The 25656-nt window shown below is 36.0% G+C and overlaps 2 protein-coding genes across 2 annotated transcripts; one reads left to right on the top strand and one right to left on the bottom strand.

The window, feature by feature from the left end:
• Window positions 1-3: 3 nt before the first annotated feature.
• galla-2 (MIP18 family protein galla-2) lies at window positions 4-8986 on the bottom strand. The gene is made up of 3 exons (XM_071590902.1): window positions 8815-8986; window positions 8609-8688; window positions 4-314 (listed from the first exon to the last, which is right to left on the bottom strand). Exons 1-3 carry the CDS (start codon window positions 8939-8941, stop codon window positions 39-41), a joined length of 483 nt encoding a protein of 160 aa, XP_071447003.1. The 5' UTR covers window positions 8942-8986; the 3' UTR covers window positions 4-38.
• A 5784-nt stretch (window positions 8987-14770) lies between these two features.
• Window positions 14771-22923, top strand: LOC139691893 (uncharacterized). Its single transcript, XM_071589826.1, has 2 exons — window positions 14771-15645; window positions 21911-22923. Exons 1-2 carry the CDS (start codon window positions 15064-15066, stop codon window positions 22613-22615), a joined length of 1287 nt encoding a protein of 428 aa, XP_071445927.1. The 5' UTR covers window positions 14771-15063; the 3' UTR covers window positions 22616-22923.
• The last annotated feature ends 2733 nt before the right edge of the window (window positions 22924-25656 follow it).

Raw genomic sequence — 25656 nt, 5'->3', positions numbered from 1 at the left:
CAATTTTCATTGATTTATTTTATAAGAACATAATTTATCTAACCACCATGGTTCATTGTTAAACACTGGTTTATTACTTCCAAAAGGTAAGAATTTTCTAGGGCTGCAGCAACTCTCTCTTTATCAGCTAACTGCTTATTTACAGCATTCTCTGAAGCATGAGAACCGGGTGTCACCTGTACAGACACTTTGAATCTTGATGGAAGGGCTCTCAGCAGCTGGACTTGAATTGAAAGTCCAATTAAAGTTGCCATGCTGCAATGAGGAATGGTTGGAGTAAAACACACGTTGACTTCATTGTTTATATTGTCCACCTGAAATGAAAATAGTCAAAATATAGACACACTCAGAATAATTTTTCCATTTTTACCTAGATGATTTTGAAGAGGTTATGTCTTGCCCCATAGAAAGAATTTAAAGGAAAATCCCATGAAAGAAAAAAAATCAGCTTCTCATCTCCTCTGGATTTGCAATGGAACAAATTAATAGTAGTCCAGATTACAATATTACTACTGGCATTCCCTCCTTCACAATTTTATGTGGTAGTCCAGCAGGTAGAGAATTGGACTACTGACCAGACCCGAGTTTGATTCTCAGGAATAGCTCTCGGCACCCTCAGCTTATGATTTTTAATTTTTAATCAACCATAAGTAGCACAGGGAAAGGAACCGGCACCCCTTGATGTGCAAATTTCACGTGCCATTGGGCTTGGTGAGCTATACCCTACCCTATCAAACCACCACTTGGGTTGATATGTTGTTTTTTTAGTTATAAATTTAATCAGAAAAAATGCATTTATGTGCCAAGTCAAATAGTTAACATTTCCGAAACTTGAAATGTGATTTGCATCCATTGTCAGAAGGTTCTGGGTAGATGATGATTTTCATTGTAATTTTGTTAAGTAGTGGTGAATTTCAACGCGGTAAAATAGGAGAGAAGATGAATAAGTGGAATACAGGATATTCATATCACATTAAGCAAAGAAAAAGGTTATATAGTCGGTAGGAGGATAGGTATAATGATATATTGGTTGAGAAAACTACAGTATTAAAAGTACTTAAGTATTAAATGCAAAAATGACAAGCCATTAGTAGCACTAGTGAACAAGAAAGAATGACAATGTGGAACTGTGAACACAAATTTAGAGAAGGATGATGTAAGAGTTCAACACTTGTAAACCAGAGAAGGCAACATGAAAATTTGTTGATATTACACTTTTGGATTTGTTCGAGGCTATTGTGGTACGAGTACTCCAAAGAGTGGTGGTTAAATGTTTCTCTCACTCTGTAGCTAGCATCTTCATGAGGAAGTGGAGTCATAAGATATTCCATCCAGCCAAATTCTTATAACAAAGATACTTATTCTGCTAATACATATCTTCATTACCTAAAATTCATTGTGGTTCCATAACTTACTAAGCTTTTTAACAATTGTCATCGGCTGTCTTCTTAAAATCTTTGAGGAGCTACCATCAGTCACATTCTGTTCTTCCATTTAAATTTTATCACTTGTGCATCACCCAATTCTAGCTGATGGATTTCAGTATTGGGAGAACTGAATCAATCATAAGATAGGCTCAGTTCTCCTGTTGCAGATTGTAGTTAATAATTCTATTCTAATTAATATAATGGAGGAGTATTTAAATGCACAATGTCTATCCAATAAACACGCGAACTGGTGGCCATGATGAAAAAAGAGGTATTGGTTGCATTGATTAATATAGAATTGGTCTGCGAGTAAAAAAATTACTCAAACTCAAGGTGTCACAGCATTTTTACTTACAATGATGATTACATGCAAGGTGATACATGAAATTTCAGTGGAAGAAGTCGACCACAAGCTTAAGTGTTGCATTTCAAGTTCTCTTACCATTCAAGCTACATGTATATGTCAGCCAAACAATTTTCATGAAATTAGTTTAACATTTTCTGTTGACCATTCAAGCTACATGTATATGTCAGCCAAACAATTTTCATGAAATTAGTTTAACATTTTCTGTTGACCCTTTAATATGTTGCCAATAAAGTTTCCTGTCGCACCTGTCCAAGAATTAGACTACCCAGGCATTGACACAATGGTGCTCATCCAAAGAACTACAACCAATTCCTTTTTTCCCATTAGAAATACCTCTCGTTGGGCAAAATATAATTTCCAATCAGATGCAGAAAGCATTAAACATTCTCACATGCTAAATGTGCTATATACCCAGTGCCATTGGTAAAAAAATGGCACCATATCAAGCCACAACAACCTGAGGCTCACGTAGACAATGGAGCTGTCAGCTTCTGTTCCAATGGAGTTTGTTAAAGAGGGGCAAGGAAGGAAGCTGGCGGAGTAGAATGAATGTTAAAAAAGAAATCGCACTGTTTCGCAGCACCAAAGAGTATTATGATTTCAGCTGAGCTGGGCTGAAAAGACTATGGAATTTTAGAGGTAGAAGGTGAAGATAAGCAGAAGAAAAGTAAAATATGCTGATAATGGAATTTGTAGATTATATGAATTATGAACTCGGGCAGTCCTGCTAGCCAAACTGAAGATTACAATTGGCAGTAGTGAACTAGCGATAACCTAAATTGAGAATGCCATGGAATATGGGTTGAAAAAACATTTGGCAATACACTGTGGCAAGAAAGACGTTAAATTAAAAGCACAGGACAATCTCTATATAATTTACATCTGGTTGAATTTTATCTAGTATAACACAAAAAATAGCAAAAAGTTTTCTTAGGCCTGTACATTCACCATCACTAGCTGTGTAGGTGCAATACAAAAACAATTGTTTTCCTTTCCATGCCTACTTTTTTGTGATGATGCTTGAGTCAAGTGTTAATAGTGAAAAAGACAAAGGCACTTGTCTTGGATATTAAAAGATTAAATGCTTAGCTTATTAAGAATTCATTAAGCTTAGCAATGCTCGACAGTGTGAATATAGCATAATGATTAATAATTAGTGTCAATTAGCATAACAAGGAGGTAGGACAACATTTGGAAACAAAATAACTGGTTGCATTTAGTTTTTTGATAAATGAAGAGGCTGTAACAAGTCTAAATTCTTTCATTTGTTTTTCATGGACTGCTTGAATTTGCTGGTAAGCTAGATGTAAACTGAAATGTCCCTCGTGCTTAAACAAAAATAGTATGGCAGTTCATAAAATATTTCATTAGAATTTATTTTGAACAGCAAATAATTAATTCAGAATTATCTGCTAGACTTTTATATAAGCATGGAGATAAGAAATAATTTATGAAATCAACAAAGCTAGACTCTTGGCTGTAATGAGTAATGATATAGCAGCTATTTCTAAAAAATTCATAGGACATACTAGTATACAGCGAAGGTGCTTTACAGAAGTTTTCAAACTGAAATTCCCAAAATGAGGAAAGTTGGTCAGATTATAGGTACTTAAGAACAGCACTAAAAGGTGATCTTGAAAAACAACTTCCTCAAACCTTCTTCATCTGCTAGTGTCTTCCCTGCTGTGATGTGTGAGAGTTCATATACCTTGCATGCTATATGCACACATTTTAAAAATAATACTTCTATCATGGCTTCAAATAACAGTCATTCAAGCTTACCTAGTACTTTTCTCTATGACATGTAAAATTCACACATCTAGGAAGGGAGGCATGTCCATCCCATGTGGCACCTGTGATTTCTTAGGAAGTTCAGGAAACCACATTGCTCAGGTTTAGCTGGGAATGTCTATATGCAGCACCCAGAGTTGAACCTAGGCACTCCAGTTAGTATCCACCTAATCTGCCCGTAGGGCTATCACACTACCTATTCAGGCTTTCTAAAACAAAACGTTTTGAGAGATGGTGGACGCCGATACTTTGTGGAAACCCATTTGTAATGCACAAAGAAAGAATCAAAGACTGTTTCCACAGGAAAGAATTTATTGGTTTGACTAGTTTCGCTACATTGTAGCATCATATTGACTGGCAACAAAAACCATGCACTCATAAATATTTCCAATAGGTGGGGGTCAGGTTGGTTAGGAGGGGAAGGGAGGAAACCGGGGTAGGTCTGATGTGAGTGGAGAGAGGGTGACCAGGATGGGGCCAGGGGTTGGTGTATGGTGGTCAGTCGGGGAGGGTGGGGATCATTAGTTATTCTTGGGTAGTAATTGTGGAATGTCTAGGAGGGAGGACTGGAGAGGGAAAAGGTGGTCGTTGGTGATGTATTCCTTTCTTCACACAATGGTCAGAATGGCTAATTGTTCTTGGATATCCATCCATGTCCCCTTCCTCTCCTTGTAAATCATTTTTGGCATGAAGTCCACATGATGGCCCTCGCTGAGGATTGTGACATTCCCGTTCCTTTGTTAAAATCCCAGCGATGTTGCTCTGCTCATTGCGGAAGACTTCTACCCATACGCCCAATCTCACACCTCACAATCCCCACATTGTAGGCGGTAAACTCTACTCTGCTGAAGTATCTCCACAGGAACTTCCGCTGATGGTAATAGGCTTTTTAGATTTTGTTTTAAAATGCTGGTTTTATATTTAAGTCTTTGAGGAGGTTTTTAATGCTGATGGAGGCTTTTTTTCAAGCATTGCCAACACTTGGGAGTTGGGGTGAGAGGTATTAATTTTTATAAGTGCTATTTTTATTCTTTTTTGTCAGTAATTTCTCTACCTTCTGTTCTATGTAACCATTAGCCACAGCCATTTTTTTATGGTGGCTCTTTCTCCATCAAGTACTATGGGTGTTGAGGGTATGGCCAAAGCTTGAAAGGGTCGGTATGGTGTGGTGGCTAACATACTGGCTCCCTGCCCCGAGGGCCCAGGTTCGAATCCCAGAGGTGGCAGATATTTTTCAGAAGTATCCCAGTTCCTACTTGCGGTGCTTTGATTTAGTACACCACTGGTCGGATGGGATGCTAAACCATGGACCCCTTGGCATCTTACATTGAGAGTTGGCTAATGCCAATGCCGTTTCTTTCCACCCTTCATCCTTTCCAGTCCAACTCCAATAGCGCAAATGACCTCAGCTGTCGGTCGTCTCCCTGAGAAACTACTGCTACCACTCAAAGCCATGCTGTGGAGAGCTGACTAAGACCCAATAAATTTTTTCTTGTAAAAACTAGGTCTTTGATTCTTTCTTCATGCATTCTAACATAAGTGTTTAAAGAAGCACCTTTTGGCAGTAACAGGCAACTCCATTTGATTTCCATATTGATGTAGGTCTGTTTTATTTATAAGGATTCTTTATTGGGTTTTAATAAATAAATTAATATTACTACACACATAGCGGACACTGTGCTAGCCTTGCACACAGCCTTACTGAGAATTCAGAACAACTAGCCAAGAGTTAGTAATCATTTCAGTTAAACTCCCTAATTATTTTTAGTTGCATTTTCAATATTAGTGGTACAATATTAAGTAGGTTTTCATGAAAGTGAGTCATAAATATGGATATAGCTTTTAACATTTAATGACTATTAAGTAGAGGTTGATGTAACCAGGCTCCTGTACTAGCACCACACACACAACCCAATTTGTATTCCTTGAATACCTATGCATATTTAGAGTAATTACTTTTTGTCATATATTTATGTAGATATAAGCAGGGATTTATACAACCAGTCTTACCTCCTCCAAAATGACACTATTTATCCAAGGACCTATGGATGGAAAGTATGAAAATGGAAGCCTATGGATGAAAATTGCAAGTAATTTACGCTTTAGAATTTCTCAAAGGTTTATAGGGTCATTTGGATTTATACAGGATTACCTAAATGTATTATGTCTCATTTACTCTTCGAAGTTAAATTTAATAACTGCCTCTGTAATTTTAGGCATAAAATACACCAAGAAGGATTGAGTAATTGATATTTTTTCCTACAGTACTTATGTATATACAGTGTTCAAGAAAAACCTAGAACTTGAGATATTTTGAAAAGCTTATTCTTAGGACCTTAGAAAATCCAGGCGAGAATCTAGAACCCCAACAGACTGCATTAAAAATCCCTTTAATTTACTTTCAATTAAAAGCAATCATCTTGCTACCTACATGAGTTGATAAGATACTTCAATCTTATTCAATAAATTGATGCCTGATTTCTTTGAGACATTAGGCAAATAGATGGCATTTACATGTGGTCCTTATGAAAAACTAAAGATAGGTTATCACGTAGGCATCGAAATGACTTATATGTACAAGGGGAAAATGGAGGTATGGTACTACAAGGAAGGAGGGAGAGGAATGGAGGTGAGAGAAGATATTGGGAAGGAAGATCTTATAGGAATGTGGAGGTAGATAGAAGGGTGGAACACTATTTGAACTAGTCTAAAGCAAAAATTAGTTATTCTTTATCAATTTACCAGTAAAATGTATCAAAATGCTCGTCATGCCTGAGTTACATCATTTCCAACGGAAATAATGCTCTTTTCTTATCTAGACATCTTCCACAATATAAATAGATTTTGTGGAACATCATAATTGTAACCTTACTTTCTACAACAGAAAGTTCTAAAATAAATTGAGGCCCTATTGTTAATATCCTATATACACTTTAAGTCACAATTCTTATGTTTTTAAGTTAAGGGGATATATAGTCACCCTCTACCTCTCCCAGGCTATACCCATGCCCTTTACTGTTTCCTCCCCATTAACTCTCGATGATTGGTTTTTTAAAATGAATTTCCTGACTGGTACTCCCACACACCCCTGTCCTCTTGATCCACTCCTAAAAACTTTCATATTTGCTCCTTCTACCTCTCTCCTCCCCCTCTTCATATATCAATATGAAACCAAGCTGGTACAATACATAATTAAAAATGATGCAATGCATTCAACCTAGGCAGTAAATTTAAATGACCTTGGATAACTGCAAATATAATTGTGCTTTATAATAATCATTGGAAGTCATTTTATTATGGGATTGTACCAGGTCTGGTGATTTTGTTGCTACGAATATGGAACAACTATAAAACTAAAGCAATGAACATATACAATTATAGACTGGAGTAATGCTGAGTTAGCCCAGACCATCATGACATTTTCATTGAGAGATGTTTCTTTAGCAGAAAAAATTGTCTGCTCAAATCACACTCTTTGTGGACTGCTTTTCTGAATATCGCCATATTGGTTGCATAAAAATATTACAGCAAATGAGATCCCTATTGTTTACTGTAACCTGATTTACATTTTACATCAGAAATATTTCCTAGTGAAAAAAGGTCATCCCCTCAATTGCCTTTCATTAATAATCTCTAACTTTAAAATTAAACAACTATGCATGAGCAAATGCCACTGGTTGCAAATTGTACTCTTTCAGAAATACTGAACCACTAAATGAATGACTATGGCTGCCCATGGTTTAAATCATACATTATATTTCTATTGCCCTTCATCCCCACATATATGCAATATCATACATGAGAAGAGCTTGCATATAGAAATACTAATTAGTGAATTAGAACAATCACTATTGAAAATAAAGGACAATGAGGCAAATCGGATGGATGAAATAGTGTAAGTGATCAATGGAAAGAGAAGAAAAATGCCCAGGGCTGCATAACATATGATAGATTCTCATAAAATATATGGGGAAGATGCCCTTCAGGTCAATTTACTTTCCATTACAAAATTGGCAGATGCATTTGAAGATACCAGTAATATCTTCATCACATTTAAGAACGTATTTCTACATATCAAGTAATATTTCTGTGGATGGAATTTAATATGGTTGTACCATTTATCAAAATATATAAAGTATTATTATTATTTTCATTTCGCATGCCGCATACATAACGGCATTACAAACCACTATAAAATATTGGATAACAGAAATAATGCCCACTTAATGAAGTAGACATAGAGCATTAACAGAGAGAACATGTACACTTTCGTTTGTTTCAAGGATTCGGAGAAGGCGATGAACAAAACGAGAGTACATATATATATGTATATATATATATATATAACATAAGTATTTCATAATATAAGAATGAACAACTGGCATCATATGTGAAGTCTTTAAATTATCAGGTGATCAAGTAAATGAGTAGATGTAAAATACGCGCGCGCATCAACTGGCAAGGGGGAATTACACGGTTCCAAATAGATTATGATACTATATGATGGAGAAAATTTTATATTATGATGAAGACTCAGATTTGGAATTAGATATCCTTAGTTGGATAAATATTAACAAAAAATATTAATAAATGCCGAAAATGTGGAAGTTGCCCAAAATAGCTGGCATAAAAACCATGGCCAGCTAAAAAACTTAGTCACTAACAAACATGGTCATCAGCCTAAAATACTACTTTCGACAGCTACTGAAGTCGTAAAATAATCAATGGTTGTTAATGAGAAGAGACGGCTTTAATATCACGATTTTCGGTCGAAGAACAAGGACGCATATTAATATTTACGACACAAGTACAGCCTGTATCATGATGCACGATTGAGTTATTAGTATTCCAAGAGACAAAATCAACTAGGGTTTTTGTAATCAACTGTGTTTTCCTCAAAATCATTTCTTTCCTAGGCTTTTTAATCATCACGGTCGTTTTAACGCATACACGGATGGAAGGCAAGAGATACGGGGGGATTAAATCAAAGGTGGGAAGCTAGTTGCCAGAACTTGCGGCATACCTGAATGTTATCAATCTCCAGTACATTTAATTCTTCCAGGGAAAGAGGATGCTCAGGATCATTAATACTCTTGATTAAATCTAATAAAAAACAAAAGTATTTATAAATATATAAGCTATGCACGACGTTCCTTCAAGGAAGAATGCTTGAAACCACTTGAGCACGCTCTCATGGTAATACAAGTCCTCGTCTGCCGATATAGTTACCAAATATTTCTCTGCTATCAAATTCATCTGATACGCTTTCATCTTGCTCCTCTGATGATAGCACTCTTTCATCGCACTTTCTAAAGAGTTTTGGATTTATATTTTCAAGGCGATTGAGTTTTTCCATAACTTACTAGAATAAATTTTACCACCTAGAGGTCAAGCCCAAACAACTGAGTCTCAGCAGCGTAATTATTAAATGCAATTCGCATTGCCGTAGCCAATTAGAGACAGGGTCACTATAGGCACGAAATCACACTACAGTTATTTAAATAATGTTAGGGGATTTTCTTCAAACGGCCTAATATGGATAAATGAAATTTCGAAGAAAAAATAAATCAAAATTGAAAAATATTCCAATTTTTTTACTGAAAAGATTTTTATCTGCGTAACAACAGAAATCATTTTATTATCATGGATTCTATTTTATTTTTATGATCTAGATAACGTTCTCGCTTGAATTTTGCACTAAAAGATATCTTAGACTGAGAATATCATACCAAATAATGTCAATATTCAAACAGTTAGTCTCGAACTTGGAGAAGCTGTTACCGTCACGAAATGAACAACTGTATCTCATTTGAAGATTGACTGGCGTCATTAATTTTTGTACAAATGTGTACTCAAATGAAACACGTTAGTCACCTTCATCTATACGTAATATTTACACGAATATTATCTACATAAAAATACGTATTTTGATCCATAAAGCTTAAGCCAATTTTAGCTGGTTAGTTTACTATTGAGCATAGAACTCACAATTTACCAGGTCTACAGGGTGCATAGTGAAAATAAGGGGCAAAATTTCTTTTCCATATAGTTATTACCTGTTAATCATGCATCTTGGTCTAATGACATAGCCTGGACTAAAAATCAAAACCATTTGGAAGTATCTAAACAAGTAAAGCTTTACACTACACAGTTTGCTAGCACGTGTACTATGTATGTACAGGAAAAATGGAATATTATCTTGACATGCTCACTTAATAATATTCTAATTATCAAAAATCCTGGAAATATTGTTTTACCAGGGCCAATCCCAATTAACTAATCAATAATATATCCAGCTAGAGCCATTTTTGGGCGGCAATATTTCTTCAGTATTGATACAGAAAATGCCAATGTCATAAAAATGGCATGCTAAATACTTCTTTTGTAATGTACAAACACACAGAGGTAACTGAGCATTTAGCAAGATTGTTTCGATATATGTGCATACCTTTGAAAAAGAATTTTCCTCTGGGTGATCTGAGAAATCAGATGAATAAATGGAACAATATATTTTTGAATTATACACTATGAAAGTAAGGAGCATAAATATCACATGTGCCAGTGGTCCAAAAAATTTAATGATAGGTCTTTCGCTAGTTACAGAGATATTATCAAACTATTTACTGCGATAACCAAATTGCCCTCCATGAACAGTGATGCAGGCCGTACCTTTAAATGCAACAGGAGTAAATATGTACATTGAACATTGAAGCGGATCGCACCAAAATAGTCAAATGGTGATATAAATTTGCCTATGCCTTTTTATTCCTTTAATACCAATCACTGCTTCCCAAAGTCAATACTATTCATGAGGGACTTAAGTATCATCATAGTCATTAATGTGATTAACCATTAAACACTTATTCCTTTCTTTTAAAATAATACTGAAGGTTGGGAATTTTGAATATGCTTGAAATATGAGAATTGATGACATTGTCAGGCATTGGAATTCAGCATTTTATAGAGGAAATCCTAAGAGACACTTACTATGGGTGTCATTGGAATAATATTAACATGGAAAATACTAATAGATCAAAAGATTACCTGGAATAAGTATAAAAAATTTTAAGAAGGAATTTCTATGTTGTTAACTTACTCCAGTAGAATAAAAATATGCAATCTTATGAAGAACTGATCTTCATTCTTCTGCAGAATCAAATACATCTTGTACATGCACACACACACACACAGAAAGCAGAACTTTCAAGTTTTCTGAAACTCTACATGCTAGCATCCAGTAAGTCAATTCAGTCTTACACATGATTGGTCGCGTGGGAAGATACAGTATCTTGCAATTTAGCCTTTTAAGATATTTTCCCATATCATTTCCATAAATATTCACATCAAATCGTCAATCAAAATGCTCCGTATTCACTTTCTCTGCCCCCTATGAATTTTTCCCAATTATCCCCGATTCTCTTTATCTCCTTTATTTATTTATTTATTATACTTGGGGAGGAAAATATCTCCTCCCCAAGCATTCCTAGTTATTCCTTGTTTTTTTTCCTTTCAGTCCATTTCACCTTTTTCATCACTCACCACCCCCACATTTCAAAAGCCTCCAATATTCCCCTATCATTTTGCATAAATGACCATGTGTCTGCTCCATATAAATCTATACTATGTATCAAAGTTTTAACAATTCTTTTCTAAACAGCCTTAGTCAACATCCCTGCCATCCATCCCCTCCTCCTTGCAAAAGCTTCCTCACCTAATGTAGTTCACATAGCCCTCTTACTGTGACCATTTTGGCCGAAAACATATTCAAGATATATGCAAACTGTTCAAGCTGCTCTAGGTTATGAACTCTCATTTTGAGGTTTAACTTAATTTTCCTCTAGTAAGCCACATAACCTTTGTTTTGCCTACAATGATTCCCTTCCTATACTAGTCACAGTGGCTTTCTGATGCACTCAACAATGCTAGCAACTTCTTGATTGACTGATATATATGCAATATACTGACTTGATTATCAGCAAACCTAGCTAATTTTATAAACTCCCCATTGACTTTTGTTCATGGCACACAATGATTGTATTTCCTTCCTCTTTTCATTCCATCCAACATTCCTATCCTACTTCTGCCCCTTCCTCGTTTGCCTAACATTCTCCTCTCTATCACCATTTTCAACATCCCACTGCGGATCAATATACTTTCTCACCCAACATACCTAGACGTTTCTCATTTTTTGTTTCCTTTTTGGTCCATTTCACCTTCTCCACATCTGCATTTCAAAAGCCTTCCGTTTATGTCTATCAGACTGCTTCAGCGACGTTTGTGTGCTGTAAATTACTACCATGCTGCATATCAAAGTTTTCACGAGCCTTTTCCTAATATCCTTACTCATCCCTGTCATCAACTCCCTACTTCTTGTAAAAGCCTTGTTTCTTACTGCAAATCTTCTCCTTACGTCTCTTACGTTCACCATTTTCACCAATTTCAAAACACTTCCAAGATGCATAAACTGCTCCACCTGATCTAGTTTTGGCCCTCCTATTTTAATGTTAACCTTATACTTTCTCTTTCTGGAAAACCCCATAACCTTTGTTTTATTTATATTGATTCATCCCATCCCATATATGTTTTGTTAGGAGAAACAAAATATTTATTTGGTACTTGTGTCCATCCCAAATTTACCTTAACTGGTAGATTACCTAATACTTATGATTGTCTTCTGTTCCTTTCTATTAGTCATCTTATGACTGCTATGGTATTGCACCTGCATTTCCACTTTCTGAAGCCAAACTTATTATCCTGCAAGTAATCATTTCCCCGCCTCTCCATCTTTATATTGATTCTAAGTACCAACTTAACTGCAAGTGAAATGAACTTCACTGCATGTAAAATGAAAATTATTGTCCTACAGTCCTCACGTATAGCTGGCTTTCCCTTTTTTGGAATTGGAACTAATACTGATCTTACAAAATCTTCTGAACATAATTCTTTTTCATTAATGGCTACAAAGTCCATTAAAATTCTTACTCCCACATTTTGCTACACTTTTAGTAGTTTCACAGAAATTTTATCTATCCCCATGGTAATATTTGATTTCTCTTCTCCAAAACCTCTCATAATCAAGTATGCTTGGACCTAAGTTATCCTATACTAAACATCTTTCTATGTGACAGCTTGCTAGCCTCGTATCATTAAAATTTAGTTCATCTATGCATTCTTTCCCTATATATTGAATATGTCCTGGTTCAATTAACAATATTCAATACTGTTTATACAGTTTCCCTTATTACTTCCTGCCAATACTAACACCTTCCTGTATAGCATACCAATCTTACCTTTCTTTTGTAAACTTTTCAAACCCTTACACTGTGTTCTGTTATGCTTCTTTTGCCATAGTAGTTTCCCACCTCAGTCCATTACTCAACTCTTTGTATTTCCTCCAACCTAGCTCTATAAACACATTCTCCCATGTATGATTTTGATCATAACATCTGTGATTAATTGTTTCCTTGACCTTTTCCTGTTCACAGTTCCTATAGTTTTATTTTCAGCTTTCAATATCCCCTTTCTTTATTCTCCCATATTTGTCTATTGTATACAAATTCCTGTCCTCATTTATTATTTCATCGAGAGCCTACTGATACCCCTTTCTTATTATCCCATTTCATGTCTCTAAAATCAATTTCCTCAACTGTCTACCCTCTTTTGTCATCTTGAATCTGATGTTACTCTTAGTTAGTACTAAATTGAGAACTGAATCTGCATTTGTTCCTGTGAAACTGTGCAAATTTATCATGCTTTTCCTAAATTTCTGCATAATCATATTATAGTCTAACTGATATCACTCTGAATCCCTGGGCATTTTCCATGTATACCTATGTCTTTTGAGATGTCTACACCAAGTGCTCGTTATGATTAACTCCTGTCACTCACAAAATTCGATTGCCTTCTCCCATGGTCATTTCTCATTCTTAAATCATAGTCCTCAACCTCACTACCATCTCTTCTCTTCCTTTGCCTACCATCGCATTCAAATCCCCGATCTCTATCAAACTTTTCCCTCCCGGAATACCATTGATTATGCCCTCTAACTGATCATACGCACTATTGACTTCTTCCTCCATGTGATTTCTTGGTGGTATCCATCCTCTGCTCTCTTCCCTTCCCTTGCACGGTACTCTACAATTATCGCTCCAGTAATCAGCACTATCCTTCCATCTTACCTTGCACAGACCTAAAATATTTATATTTCCTCTCTCCCTCTGTCGTCCAAATGTTCTTAGTCCCTATTCTAAATGGTTCTTCTATTGCAATATTTCTATCGATTTCGTAATATGATTGCACTAGCCTTGCCTCCCTCACTTCCAGGCACTGCACACGTGCCGCGTCTCGTAGTTTCCAGGACTCATAAATAGTTCTATACCCATGAATGTTTCATGGGGAAATTAATTGAGGTGGTTTTTTGTTGCCTTCCTTAATAATGTAAGGAACAGATGCTGTGTGGTCTACTTTTCGTCTGCCTCATTCCCCACGGCCTAACTGGCATGGAATACCCCACCAAGTACCATAGCTCGCACCAGCACAGGCTTAGGGGTCAAACCCCACAAGCCCTTCCGTCTCGTCATTGCCTTTTTCCACGGGGTTGGGAATGTCCTTTTATGTGTGAATAAATACCATATATAAAAACAATTTCGTTCAACTCCTGACGTTTTGGCGCCAGAAGTACTGTTGAATCCGTTCAAACTTGTTGGACAGAAACCTTGAAAATTTTATCAGTATGCTCGCCGTGTGCCCTCTGAGCATTCTTTTGCGGTTCGCGGAGCACTCGGATACAATCAGTAAACCGCGCGAACTCACCCGGAATATTCTCGTAACGTTCGCATGATATCTGGGATAGGAGGGTTAAAAATAGATGGTTGAACGTTCAGAACAGGTTGATAAAATTTCTTCGTCAGCCTTCACGAAATGATTCAGTTCAATTCGATTAGTTCAATCAGTGGTTTCAAATCGCTGTGCGAAAAAATGAGACCACTGTGTTCAAACGTCGCTTCATCACAGTCCAACTTGATAAATGATGAGCTGGCTTAAGAACATTCACTTACGCTATTGCTCAAAAACTAACATACGGAAACTTGAGTAGTGAGTACTATGAAGTACAGATTTAACAAAGCTAATTTCGTCTGTGGCAGGGGTTGAATCCTGTGAGATGCCGTTTCTACCGTCAGTCCACATGTATACCTTTCTTCTCAGATGGTAAATTTTCGGAATGTAAAGATTCCATGAAGATAGTACGTAATATGTCCATTGGCGAGTTTAAATATTGCATAAACCAGCACTTGTCCTCTGAGCGTTTAACTCATCATAGAAGCTTCATTTCTAGATAAGATCCTTTGTTAGCATCTGTGACTCAGCGTGAATGGAAAGCAAACCCGATTTGACCTTGTATCAATTGAGTTGAATAACTACTTCGTGAGCCTAGCATTGGCCTCAGTCGCCTCAGCATAGCGACCGTCGTTGTGGGAGATGGATCGCAAAGACCGTGCTGATTGGATTAGGGAAGTTCTGTCGAAGCAAATTGTAGAAACATATCCGCCATGGAAAAATTCGAGACTTTTGGGATGCGACATTGAACACATCATAGGGAAGAAAGACAACTTTGCATCTACAACGTATTCCATAACTCTTCGTTTACAGTCTGAGAAGGATGGCTGTGAGGAATGTGAAGTTCATTCCTTATTCACGAAATTTATTGTGGATGAGCAGGTGGTTAGAGAGACATTGCAGTCCGAGAAGCAGTTTCACAACGAAATATTATGGTACTCAAAAGTAATTCCTGAATTTGATTTGTTAATTGCCGAGGCGGGGATTACCGAATGGAATAGTGACATTTTTGCTAAGTGCTACTATGCTAACTATGACGTTAATGATGCGGTAGTGGCATTGGAGGACCTCCGTCCTAAAAACTTCCATCTTGGTGATCGTTACTGTTTAGACGTTAAGCATGTGGAAAAGGCGTTGGAGGCGGTCGCTCGCTCTCACGCTCTAGCATACAGGTGGCGTGAGAAGGATGAAAATACTTTTTCTGGAATAGCTGCAAGTTTTAAGGTTTGTCATATTTCTAAAGTTTCTACCTTCCTTTTTAAATCGGCCCAATATCAAGGATTCTATCTAAAAGATTTCCTGCTAATTACAAACTTGTTTGCTTTTTCGAATGTTTCTATACTTTAACGCCCAGGTGTGTATGTAGTTGTAAGACTTATTCCCAAAAATTTTAATTGCTCTTATTTCCAGCCGGCTTTAAATAATACTTCAATTGACATTATTATCAATTATTTGATGTCTTAAATTTAAGTGATAACCAGTTACGCCAATTTGTGTTTATCACATGCTGTGATGGAAAAGTACCGACATAAAAGACATTCTTACCTTACAGACAAGATTGGCAGAGCTCTGGTATTGGGTCCGCAAAGGTATAACGAGGATTGGAAATAAATAGAGAGGAAAAAGCATGGAACATTTCCAATATAACATTGTCTCACAGTCCCTCGAAATTGACAGGACACATGCGTTTAAATTAAATTTGTATATTTTAGTCGTCGGAGTAACTGAGGTGGCTTTGGATATGTTGAACAATTTCAGGTCGATGAATGAAAGACGTACTAAATAACAGAAAAACCGATCATCCTTGGAAGTAACGTACAACCAAAATATGTTAGGGACAGGGGATAAGAAGTGCATTTATAGCTAGTGAAAAACTCATTATAATGTCTGGTACAGAAATTTAATTTGCAATATTTAATAAGGAATGAATGATAGTTATAAAATTAAAAATTGCTAGAACATCTGCATACAATGTGTCCAGTTGCATTGTTTAGACTGAAAATAATGCACAGAAATGAATAAAATACCTTCAAAATGAAAATACATAGTTCATAGTCCACGAGCCTGGAATTCTAATCTCTTCTCAGGTTTCTGTCTAACCTAGGCGGCCTTAAAACTTTCATTACCAATTAACATCACTTATACCATTTAGCTTTCAAGAGTATTGACGACGGTAGGAACGACGAACATTTCTTCTGATACACTTTGTATAACAAATAAGGTATTCTGTTTTAAGGCATCACTTTTGACAGCTACTCCTCAAATTAGCAATACCGTTGGTTGAATATTTTTCTGGAATTACGCAGAAATACACCACTTCAATGCTTGTTGGCCAAACTTAAGCTCACGTCGTCCAAACATCTACACGAATCACGTATAAAAACTTTCGAAGTCTACCGGAAACTGCTCTACCGGATGCTATATCCATTGGTTATTAATGCCGCGCTTTCGACGAGACGGTCTTGTAGTTTGCTTATTAACAATTATTCTGTAATATAATTTACGTTATACCTTATTTAATATTACTGATAACCTTCAATTTTGCCATCCATCTATGATATGATGACATTGCATCAAAGTGGAATTAGTTGTCGACGTGGATTGAGCGGGACTAGAGGCACGAGAGGTCAACTCTTACATTTTATATATGTTAAAGAAATAACGGAATACAATTAATGTCGGTGATTTCGTCGCATTCCAAGGCCAAGCTTGGACTATTAACCCAAGAAAACACGTTACTGGGATTAGTAATCGCAAAATTAGTGTTCTCCCTAGATTCGTTCCTAATACATATGTGTATGTATTAGACACGTATATGTATGTATTAAACTCGTATGTGTCTGCAATACAGTATTTATGCATCAGATAAGTACGTTTATATGGCACGCTCAAAATATATATTGTGTAAATATCACATTATCTATTCATATGCTATTTATAAATATTTTTGTATATATTTCAGATATATGTACGCTATTCTCATGCCCGTACCTGCACCATCCAATAAATTTTCTTGTGGTCGACATCTGCCATAATAAATGCCACTCTTCTATCCAAAATATACGATTATCCACGTACTCCAGTTTTATCCATTGCCACTCAATTTTTAATGACCGTAAATTCCTCTATGGCCACCTCTTTAGTGTAATTGCTAGGCATCACCTCTCCATATTTTCTAATGGAGAGATGCATGGTAATTACACTAATGCGGTGGCCATAGAGGAATTAGCGGTCTATCTAAAACACCCCTTTCCAAACCTTGCCCTAATAAGAACCTGTTGCCAGCTGCTCCCCCTACTTTCCTGGCAAACATCTCAGATCCATTCTTGAGGATTTCCAATCATCATAAGCTGTATGAATAATTTCTGTAATTTTCCTGGCATATGCCTCTGTTACTTATTGATTACCCATCTGCCTTTCTCCAATAGGGCCGGATGCTGCATCTTTACAATGTGCTTATCGACCTTCCATCCCTTCTATTTTTATGTTGCACTATCAGTAATGTGGTTTATCTGCCACAGAATAACCTCTGGTCTACATTATACATAGGTTGACGCAATATCTTAATTCTCAAATTAACAACTACCTCCCTTCCTGCAAACCATCCCTGTTAATTGGTCTCCATCCCAACATTATGCAGTATATGACAGTTGCAACAATGTTTCAATAGTTGTCTCACTCCCACTCACGGACTCTCCACCAACTTTTATATTGCTTTCTGAAGCATACTGTTACCCAAAACTTAATATTGTTCCCTGGGCGCTTTTCCTTTCATCTTCCCTTAAAATTTAAATCTCACTCCTACTACTAAGAGAAAGGCATGCAGCATTCATGCATAAGAATGAATGGTAGCAAGATTTTCTCTCAAAATTTGCTGGTTCAAAATAGAACAGCCCCAGATTTAAACTCTAATAGTAAGAGTGACAGGACACTAACAGGTTGTAAAGATTAAATCAAAAAGTTACAGAAGTGACATGCTAGAATATTAATACCATGCTCAAACCATGGTTAATTTTTTAGACAGCAATCTCAAGGTTAACTTAACCTGCACTTACAATAGATTTTTTAAAACGAAAAAAATATTGGCCATAAGTAGTATTATCTTCACCTCAGATTTTTTCTAAATATTTGCTAGATTTCTTCAAAAATTGGCTATACTGAAAGATATCATGACCATAAGACAGGACTCTTAGTTGAAATTGGAAATAAAACACACAGATTGCCCATGATAACAATTAAATCAGAAATGTTCCTTGGGTAATATATCATGGTTGTTACGGAAAACCATTTCACATTAGAATTACATGGCAACATTTGAAGATGACAAGGTTCTGTAGAAACCAGCTAGTGAAATAATAATTTTGGTGAAAATCAAATAAGTTGATTTACTATGAGAATATTTGTGATCCCTCCCCAAGGACTACAAACTTGGCCTAGGGGAAGGGCTTGTGCATCCTGATGACCCCTAGAATTCTGCTGGTGGGAGCAGTGGTATATATGCTCAGTGGGGGTGACCATTTGAGTCATGATGTCACGTTGAAAAGTCTATTGAGAAATACAATAGGAAACCACATCCAAGTATGAGTCCTAGCAAATATGGGACTCAGCCCACTGGGCCATGTGCCATGCCTGCCAGTAGGATATGCAAATGTACATTTAATGCTCTGATTTTAATGCTTCTAAACTGTCACACACTAATTTCATTATGTTGTAGGAACTTTGACCGGAAATCCTACTCATCAAAAAGTCATTAGAAAACACCAGAATACAATTTAAATACATATTAAAAGATTATTATCAACAGTAAAATCTGTTTTTGGACTTATCTACATGACAGTATTATTTCCAGTAATTATTACTAAGAAACGACTGAGAGATATGGAGTAAATTTATTCTAAAAATTTATTAGTCCTTATGTACATAATGTTGTGAATTAACTTTCCCCTTCCATTCCTTCCATGGCAAAGCCATTGATATTGAAGTTTGTTTTTGAAGATGTTGAAGATAGAAGTAACTCAAAGAATGGAGGAGATAGTTTCACAGTGTGTAGTTTCACAGTGTGTAGTTTCACAGTGTGTAGTTTCACAAGTTCCTTCATTTGAAAGTTTACAGTGCCCTGCAAGTCCATGATGAAACGAGAGCTGTTTATGGAAATGATAGCCCATTATATGGTACATTCGTGAGGAGGAAAGGGAATTTTCGAACTGGCCACATGTCCCTCACAATAGATCCAAGACTCTGGGACGATGCTGTCACAGTGAAGAAAATGGAATTTAGATCTATTAAATCAAAGAGCAACCATCCAAATTGTTGCAAATGAGACTGATCTTAGTTACACCAGAACCAAATGTTTTCGGGACCATCATTGGACTACCTGGAGAAAGGTAGACCATTACTGGTGCCTAATACTGCACAATGGTGAACAAATTGCATGACACTCTGAAGATGAAACTGGATGGTGTGATCATCAAAGGCATCCGTCTTCTTGCTGGCAATGCACCTGTTCACTCATCTTTGAGTTGTAGTTGAGGAATTGAAGCCTCATCCACCTTATTCCCCAGATATCGCCCCCCAAGTTGCTATTTCCTTATTCCCACAACTCAAAAAACCATTTCGGGACAGATATTTGGCGACACAAATGATGTCATTTTAGAGGTGGAACAATATTTTTCAATACAACCTGCTGAGTTCTACAATGATGTTCTTTGAAAGGTTGAGAAAGACTGGGAGAAATGTGTTACTCTGTATAGTGACAATTTGGAAAAGTGTTAGGAAAGCAAATAAAATTTAAGTTGCAGTAAAAATTAAAAGTCAACTACAGCCCCCTCATATAAGAACATATGGTTGAGATATGGCACTCAGACTTGTCATAGATTCCTCAGGGTCTTAATATACATGGTTTGTCCCAAAAGTAATAGGACCAAACCAATTAAAAAATGTTTATTGCCAGTATTGATATTTTCATTTTCAAGTCTTTAAAGTAACACCCTTGTCTGTCCACACAACACTGCCAGCAGGTTTTCCCTGCCTGATATGCCTTCTGGAAGGCAGCGCCCAAAATGCTGTGAAGCTCCCTCATCACAGCCAGTTGTTATGCTTTCACCGAGCCATGGTGACATTCTTTCAGCTTGGATTTGGGAAGAGGAAGAAGTCTGGTGGGGTAACATAACAGCTATATGGTGGGTGAGACAGAGTTGCCAAGTTGTGCCAGGCCAGGTAGTCTGTTACTCGCTCCATTTTTCAGAGTGCGCTCACAGCACTTAATTATAGACACCTTTCTCAAACCCATGTTTTCGCTCACATGCCAATGTGCATCACTTTTAGGGATGCCAAGTTCATCAGGAACCATGCAAAAACTTAATCTGGGATCCCTGTCCAAAAAAGCCGTCACTCATGCAAGATATTTGTTAGCCCTAGAGGTCGAAGGGAAACCTGAACATTCAAATCTTCAACATCTTTTCTACCCTCGCGAAAGAACTTGTGCCACTCAAAAACACCTGATCTACCCATGGCTTAATCACCATAAGCTGCCTTGAGCATGTCATGAGTCTCTATCCTGGTTTTGCCCAGTTCACTGAAAATTTGATGGTGTGGTGCTGTTTTGTAGCCAGGTCATGACGGAGCATAACAAGGTCACATTATAGAGGTTTTTCAAAGGTATGATCTGCACACTGCAAAAGCTGGGAGCACACTGCCACCGCACTAGAGCCTTCCCTTAGACTCCTCTCCCTCAAGCCCAGCCAGAGAAACTACCACCTGCCAGTTTAACTGGGAAAAATTAAGTACTCCTACTTTTGGGACAGACATAAAAGACAAAATTAGGGTCCTAGTAAATGGAGGGAGAGACAAAATGAGTAACAATTTTATTTTTAAATTAAGTTAAGCTAACTAGCCATAACTGCTATAATTATTTGATTGCAATACTTAAATGGTAATTTTTGATATAAATGAATAAAATAATGATTCCAAAACTGGATTATGCAAGGAGGAACCTATAATGTTGTAGTGATATAACGAACTTGAAGCTCTTGCGACATTATGTATTTCATCAGATGAATGACCCAGTAAAATGTTAACCCAGATATCTATCACCTCTAATGTTGTTTTCCTTCAATAGGCCACTGAAGATCTCATCAAGTTTCTACTGAAATAGGTAAAAAAAAATTAAATTGCCTTCCAGATGATGTATTTTTTAAAAATTTTATGTTCTCTGATGGTCATGATATCCATCTAGTTTTTAAGATTTGCCAGAAAATGACGGTAATGTTGATTTATTGCAATTACCAGATAAATAATTGTAAACAGAATGAGAAATAATAGCAATCAATGAAAGAATGACATTCTATGATTGTGAAAAATGCCATACCCACTGGTAAAAATATATTATATTCTTAATAAATATTCCCTTCATGAATCCCTAGTGCATGTCTGATTAATTATTTTATTAAATAATTAGATAGCTTTTGATGAGTTTCTTTTCTATTTTCAGGAAGCAACATTAAATGAGGTCATGGATGCCACTCTGAAGGTGTGCAATGAGCGTGTTATGTGTGAGCTGGAAAAGAATCCAGAGTATTCTGCTCGGGTTCATAAATTTCGCAAGATAACGGCTGAACCACTTGCATTGATGAGTCGCCTTCTTAAACCTGAGAATCAATTGGCAACATTATGCCATGGTGATTTCTGTCGCAATAATATTCTTTTCTGTGAAAGCTTGGAAAATGGAAATGCCACTGTTGATGTGAAATTGATTGATTTCCAAACCGTTCGATATGCATCACCAGCAATTGACCTTTCATTTTTCTTTTATCTCAGTACGACACCCAAATTCAGAGCAGCAGAATTTGATCGACTTTTCAAAATCTATCATGCTACTATTATTCAAACGTTAAGGTCCCTTCGTCAGAAAGAGAAACCAGAATCAACTGAAAATTTAGAAACTATTTTTAGTCTACAAGCCTTAAAGGAAGACTTCGGTAAACATGCAGTATATGGCTATTTTATCATGTCCTTTTTTCTTCCCATCATGCTGGTTGATGATGAAACACGAGATGAAATGACACAATTATGGGAAGCTAATGATGACAGGCAACTTGAAATGTTCTCCACTCTGGGAGGAGAGTGCGTCACCTCGCAGTTAGTTGACACTTTAAAAGAGATATTGGATCGTGGCTACTGGCCATTGGAAGAATAAATAAACCTATATAAATAAAGAATATATCTCATAGTTTATAAAATATAGATACTAGGTTCATTGCATGTTGTTACTGATAATATAACCATAATCATATAATGTGGTCTTTTTTACAATTCTATTCTTTGAAAATCATTGCATACATCTAGTATTTGAAATTTACCAGAAAATAATGGTTGTTAGGCTTTTTCACCACTTGAATTAAATACAAAGAATTAGAAAGAATGGAAATAGAGGTGACTGTTTAATTGTGATTATTATATTTGTAGTGAAGACAGCCAGGACAAATTGTGTAATTAAATAAATCATTCAGAAAATAGTAAAATAATTTGTTTTGTCTTTATCCTATAGAGCTTGTTTGAAAATTCTTAAATAATTGATGGTTACATGAAAGACATAAGGCATTGCATTCGTATTACATGTACTTCATCTCATCATACAAATGTTGAAAGCCTGGAAATTTTGGGTTCTCATTAACACCAATTTGATGTCTGAAACTTACCTTTGAGTCAAAGCCATCAGTTGACATATTAATTAATGCTATTTCTAAACTGCACATGGATCCATGACAGATTTCTTAATAATTTTCATTTGCAAATGAAGCACACAACATATTGTTATATGTTCCCCGTTAATTTAATTCAGGGTGTAGTTAATGTGCATTCTGCTGGGACTTGGTAGTATTTACTGCCAAATTTGATACAGCAGGTTTTTATATTGTATATCTTTGACAAAGTGTATTTCCTTTGCAATGAAAAAAAACAGAGGAACATTACATTCGGATATGTTCCAAAAAAAAAACAATTTGAATAAGAGTTTCAAATTGGACCTCGAAGGGTTCCTTTCTTGCAATATTAAACATAATAATTACCAACATCAAATACCTTATAGGCCAGAACAGCTAGCCGAAGAAACCTACATATAGAAAATGGATATTGTGAAATGGACTGCATAGGAAGATTACAAATACATCAGGCTAAGGCAAAATTAAGAGATGTGAATAGCAGGTGAGAGGTGTTGCAAATTAATCTTTGAACCGGGCTGATCCAATGATCTAAACAATGTTTCACCAAAGCACTTCAAGACACCTGAAGATTATGTATTACAAATATTCTTTTCCAAAATTTTACTTTGTTAAAATAAGTTCATTTTTGACAACCCACCCTTCTATGCGTAGAAAAACTATCTATTCAATATATAAAAAGAACAGGTTTTCTCAAATATTTACAATTCCCACAAAAAGCTTGGCCATATTAAAGTTGGTTAATAGTCAATCAATTAAACACGAGGCATTGTAAAATTTTTCCAGTAAATTAAAGTTAGTGTGGTGTGGTTACTGTCTCATTAATAAAATTAATCTTATGGCAGTATCTATAAAATTGTCTAATTTAGTCACAAAAACAAGTTAGACTTGGACAACAGATTAATCTATCCACCAGGCCATATATTGACCAAAGCTTCAAGGTTAACTTTTATCAACTTGTACTCTCTCTCCAATGCAGTTGTTTATATACATATTGACTCCTAGGATTCTGATATGCCCATATTTCCTTGTTCTTAAGATTCTTATCACTTGCCTTTAATCCACAACCATGGTAGGACTTAAATCTACAATCTTCCAGCTGTAAGAATACTGCATGAAACTAACATTTAAATAAGACATAACGTAAATGCAAATTTTCACCACCCGAGTTGAGTCCTCTACTCACTATAAATATATTGGCAAGGTTCAAGACCAATAAGAATTTTAGTATTATGGAAAGCATGAATAACTATATCTTAAAACCTCCTAAATGAAATTAATGCATTAAATCCTAATACATGCTCTTTGCTATGAAAGCCAAGATTCTCAATAAAATTTTTTTTACAGAATAAAAATACATAATGCAGCAAATGTCTGAAGTTTGTTGGCACCCTGACATGAAAACAAATATTCTTGGCCAATAATTTTTTTTTAATTGTTAATCCATTGACATTGTGCATAACATATGCCTTATAATTGATTAGTACTTAAGTAATTCTTTATGAAATATTCCTATTACAATGGGTGACCGTACTTAGATTTGTTATTATCTACAACCACTATCTTAGTTTGTATCATTTAACTTGATAACATTCACTTGGTTAAGACAGCAACTGATGGACCTTACATTGCGTTAACTTAAAAGGACATGCTTGTGACAAGCAAATTCGTTCGTATTGATATCTATGAAGGAAATTAAAATTTCAGCACATTTAAACAGAAAAATTTCTAATTATCACACAAAAACTGTACACTTTCCTATGCCACAGGTGAGCAGCAGTCTTAAAATTTGTGCCCATTGTCTGTGAAGGTATTCCTCAAGTGTATAAATAAAGTGGTACAAGAAGTAGACAAATTTTGGGAATGCCCGAGTTTTTTAAGCAAGGTTACCATATTGACTCAAAACAAATGTTTAAAATAATGGCAGAGCAGTTTACTTATATTTCAATATTGGCAGTTCAAACCAAAGTTGTATGCATGCATTGTCATCTATTGATTGAATCCAACTAAGCAATTGCTCAGAATCGGTAGTCATTTTGTCTGTTGGTGAATGCAGATAATATCTGTGAAAATTGTTGCTCCTTACTATTATGAGTTGTGTGTGCCATGATTTAATTTTTGTGTGCAGAAGGATCACCACCTGGCTAAATTCATTGTGAGTTACGCCTAGTTCATGAACCTACAGCAATGAGTGAAGAAGAGGCTCGACAATGATGTCCAGACTTCAAAAATAGTCACGCATATGTGCATTATGATTGCAATGATGTAGAAAAGTGAAGTAGATAGATAGTCTTCTTTACTTTGGAGTGGGATAGATACTATGGAGTCTCTTCCACCACCTAACCCCAAGTGGTTCATACGAAATTATATGAAGTAGGTTCATAGAAAACTAAATCATCAATACAAACTTTCTAGTGAATATTTTCTGCTACCAAAATTTCTTTTCGAATATGCATCATAGTAATCAATTTACCCAGGTGAGAAAGTGGCAATGGTTACTGCAAAAAGTAGAATTAAA

The sequence above is a fragment of the Hetaerina americana genome, unplaced genomic scaffold (assembly GCF_022747635.1).
Source record: "Hetaerina americana unplaced genomic scaffold, ioHetAmer1.1.p SCAF_4, whole genome shotgun sequence".
Lineage (NCBI taxonomy): Eukaryota > Metazoa > Arthropoda > Insecta > Odonata > Calopterygidae > Hetaerina > Hetaerina americana.
The sequence above is the reverse complement of the archived record's forward strand: the minus strand, read 5'-3'. Positions and strand labels throughout refer to the sequence as shown.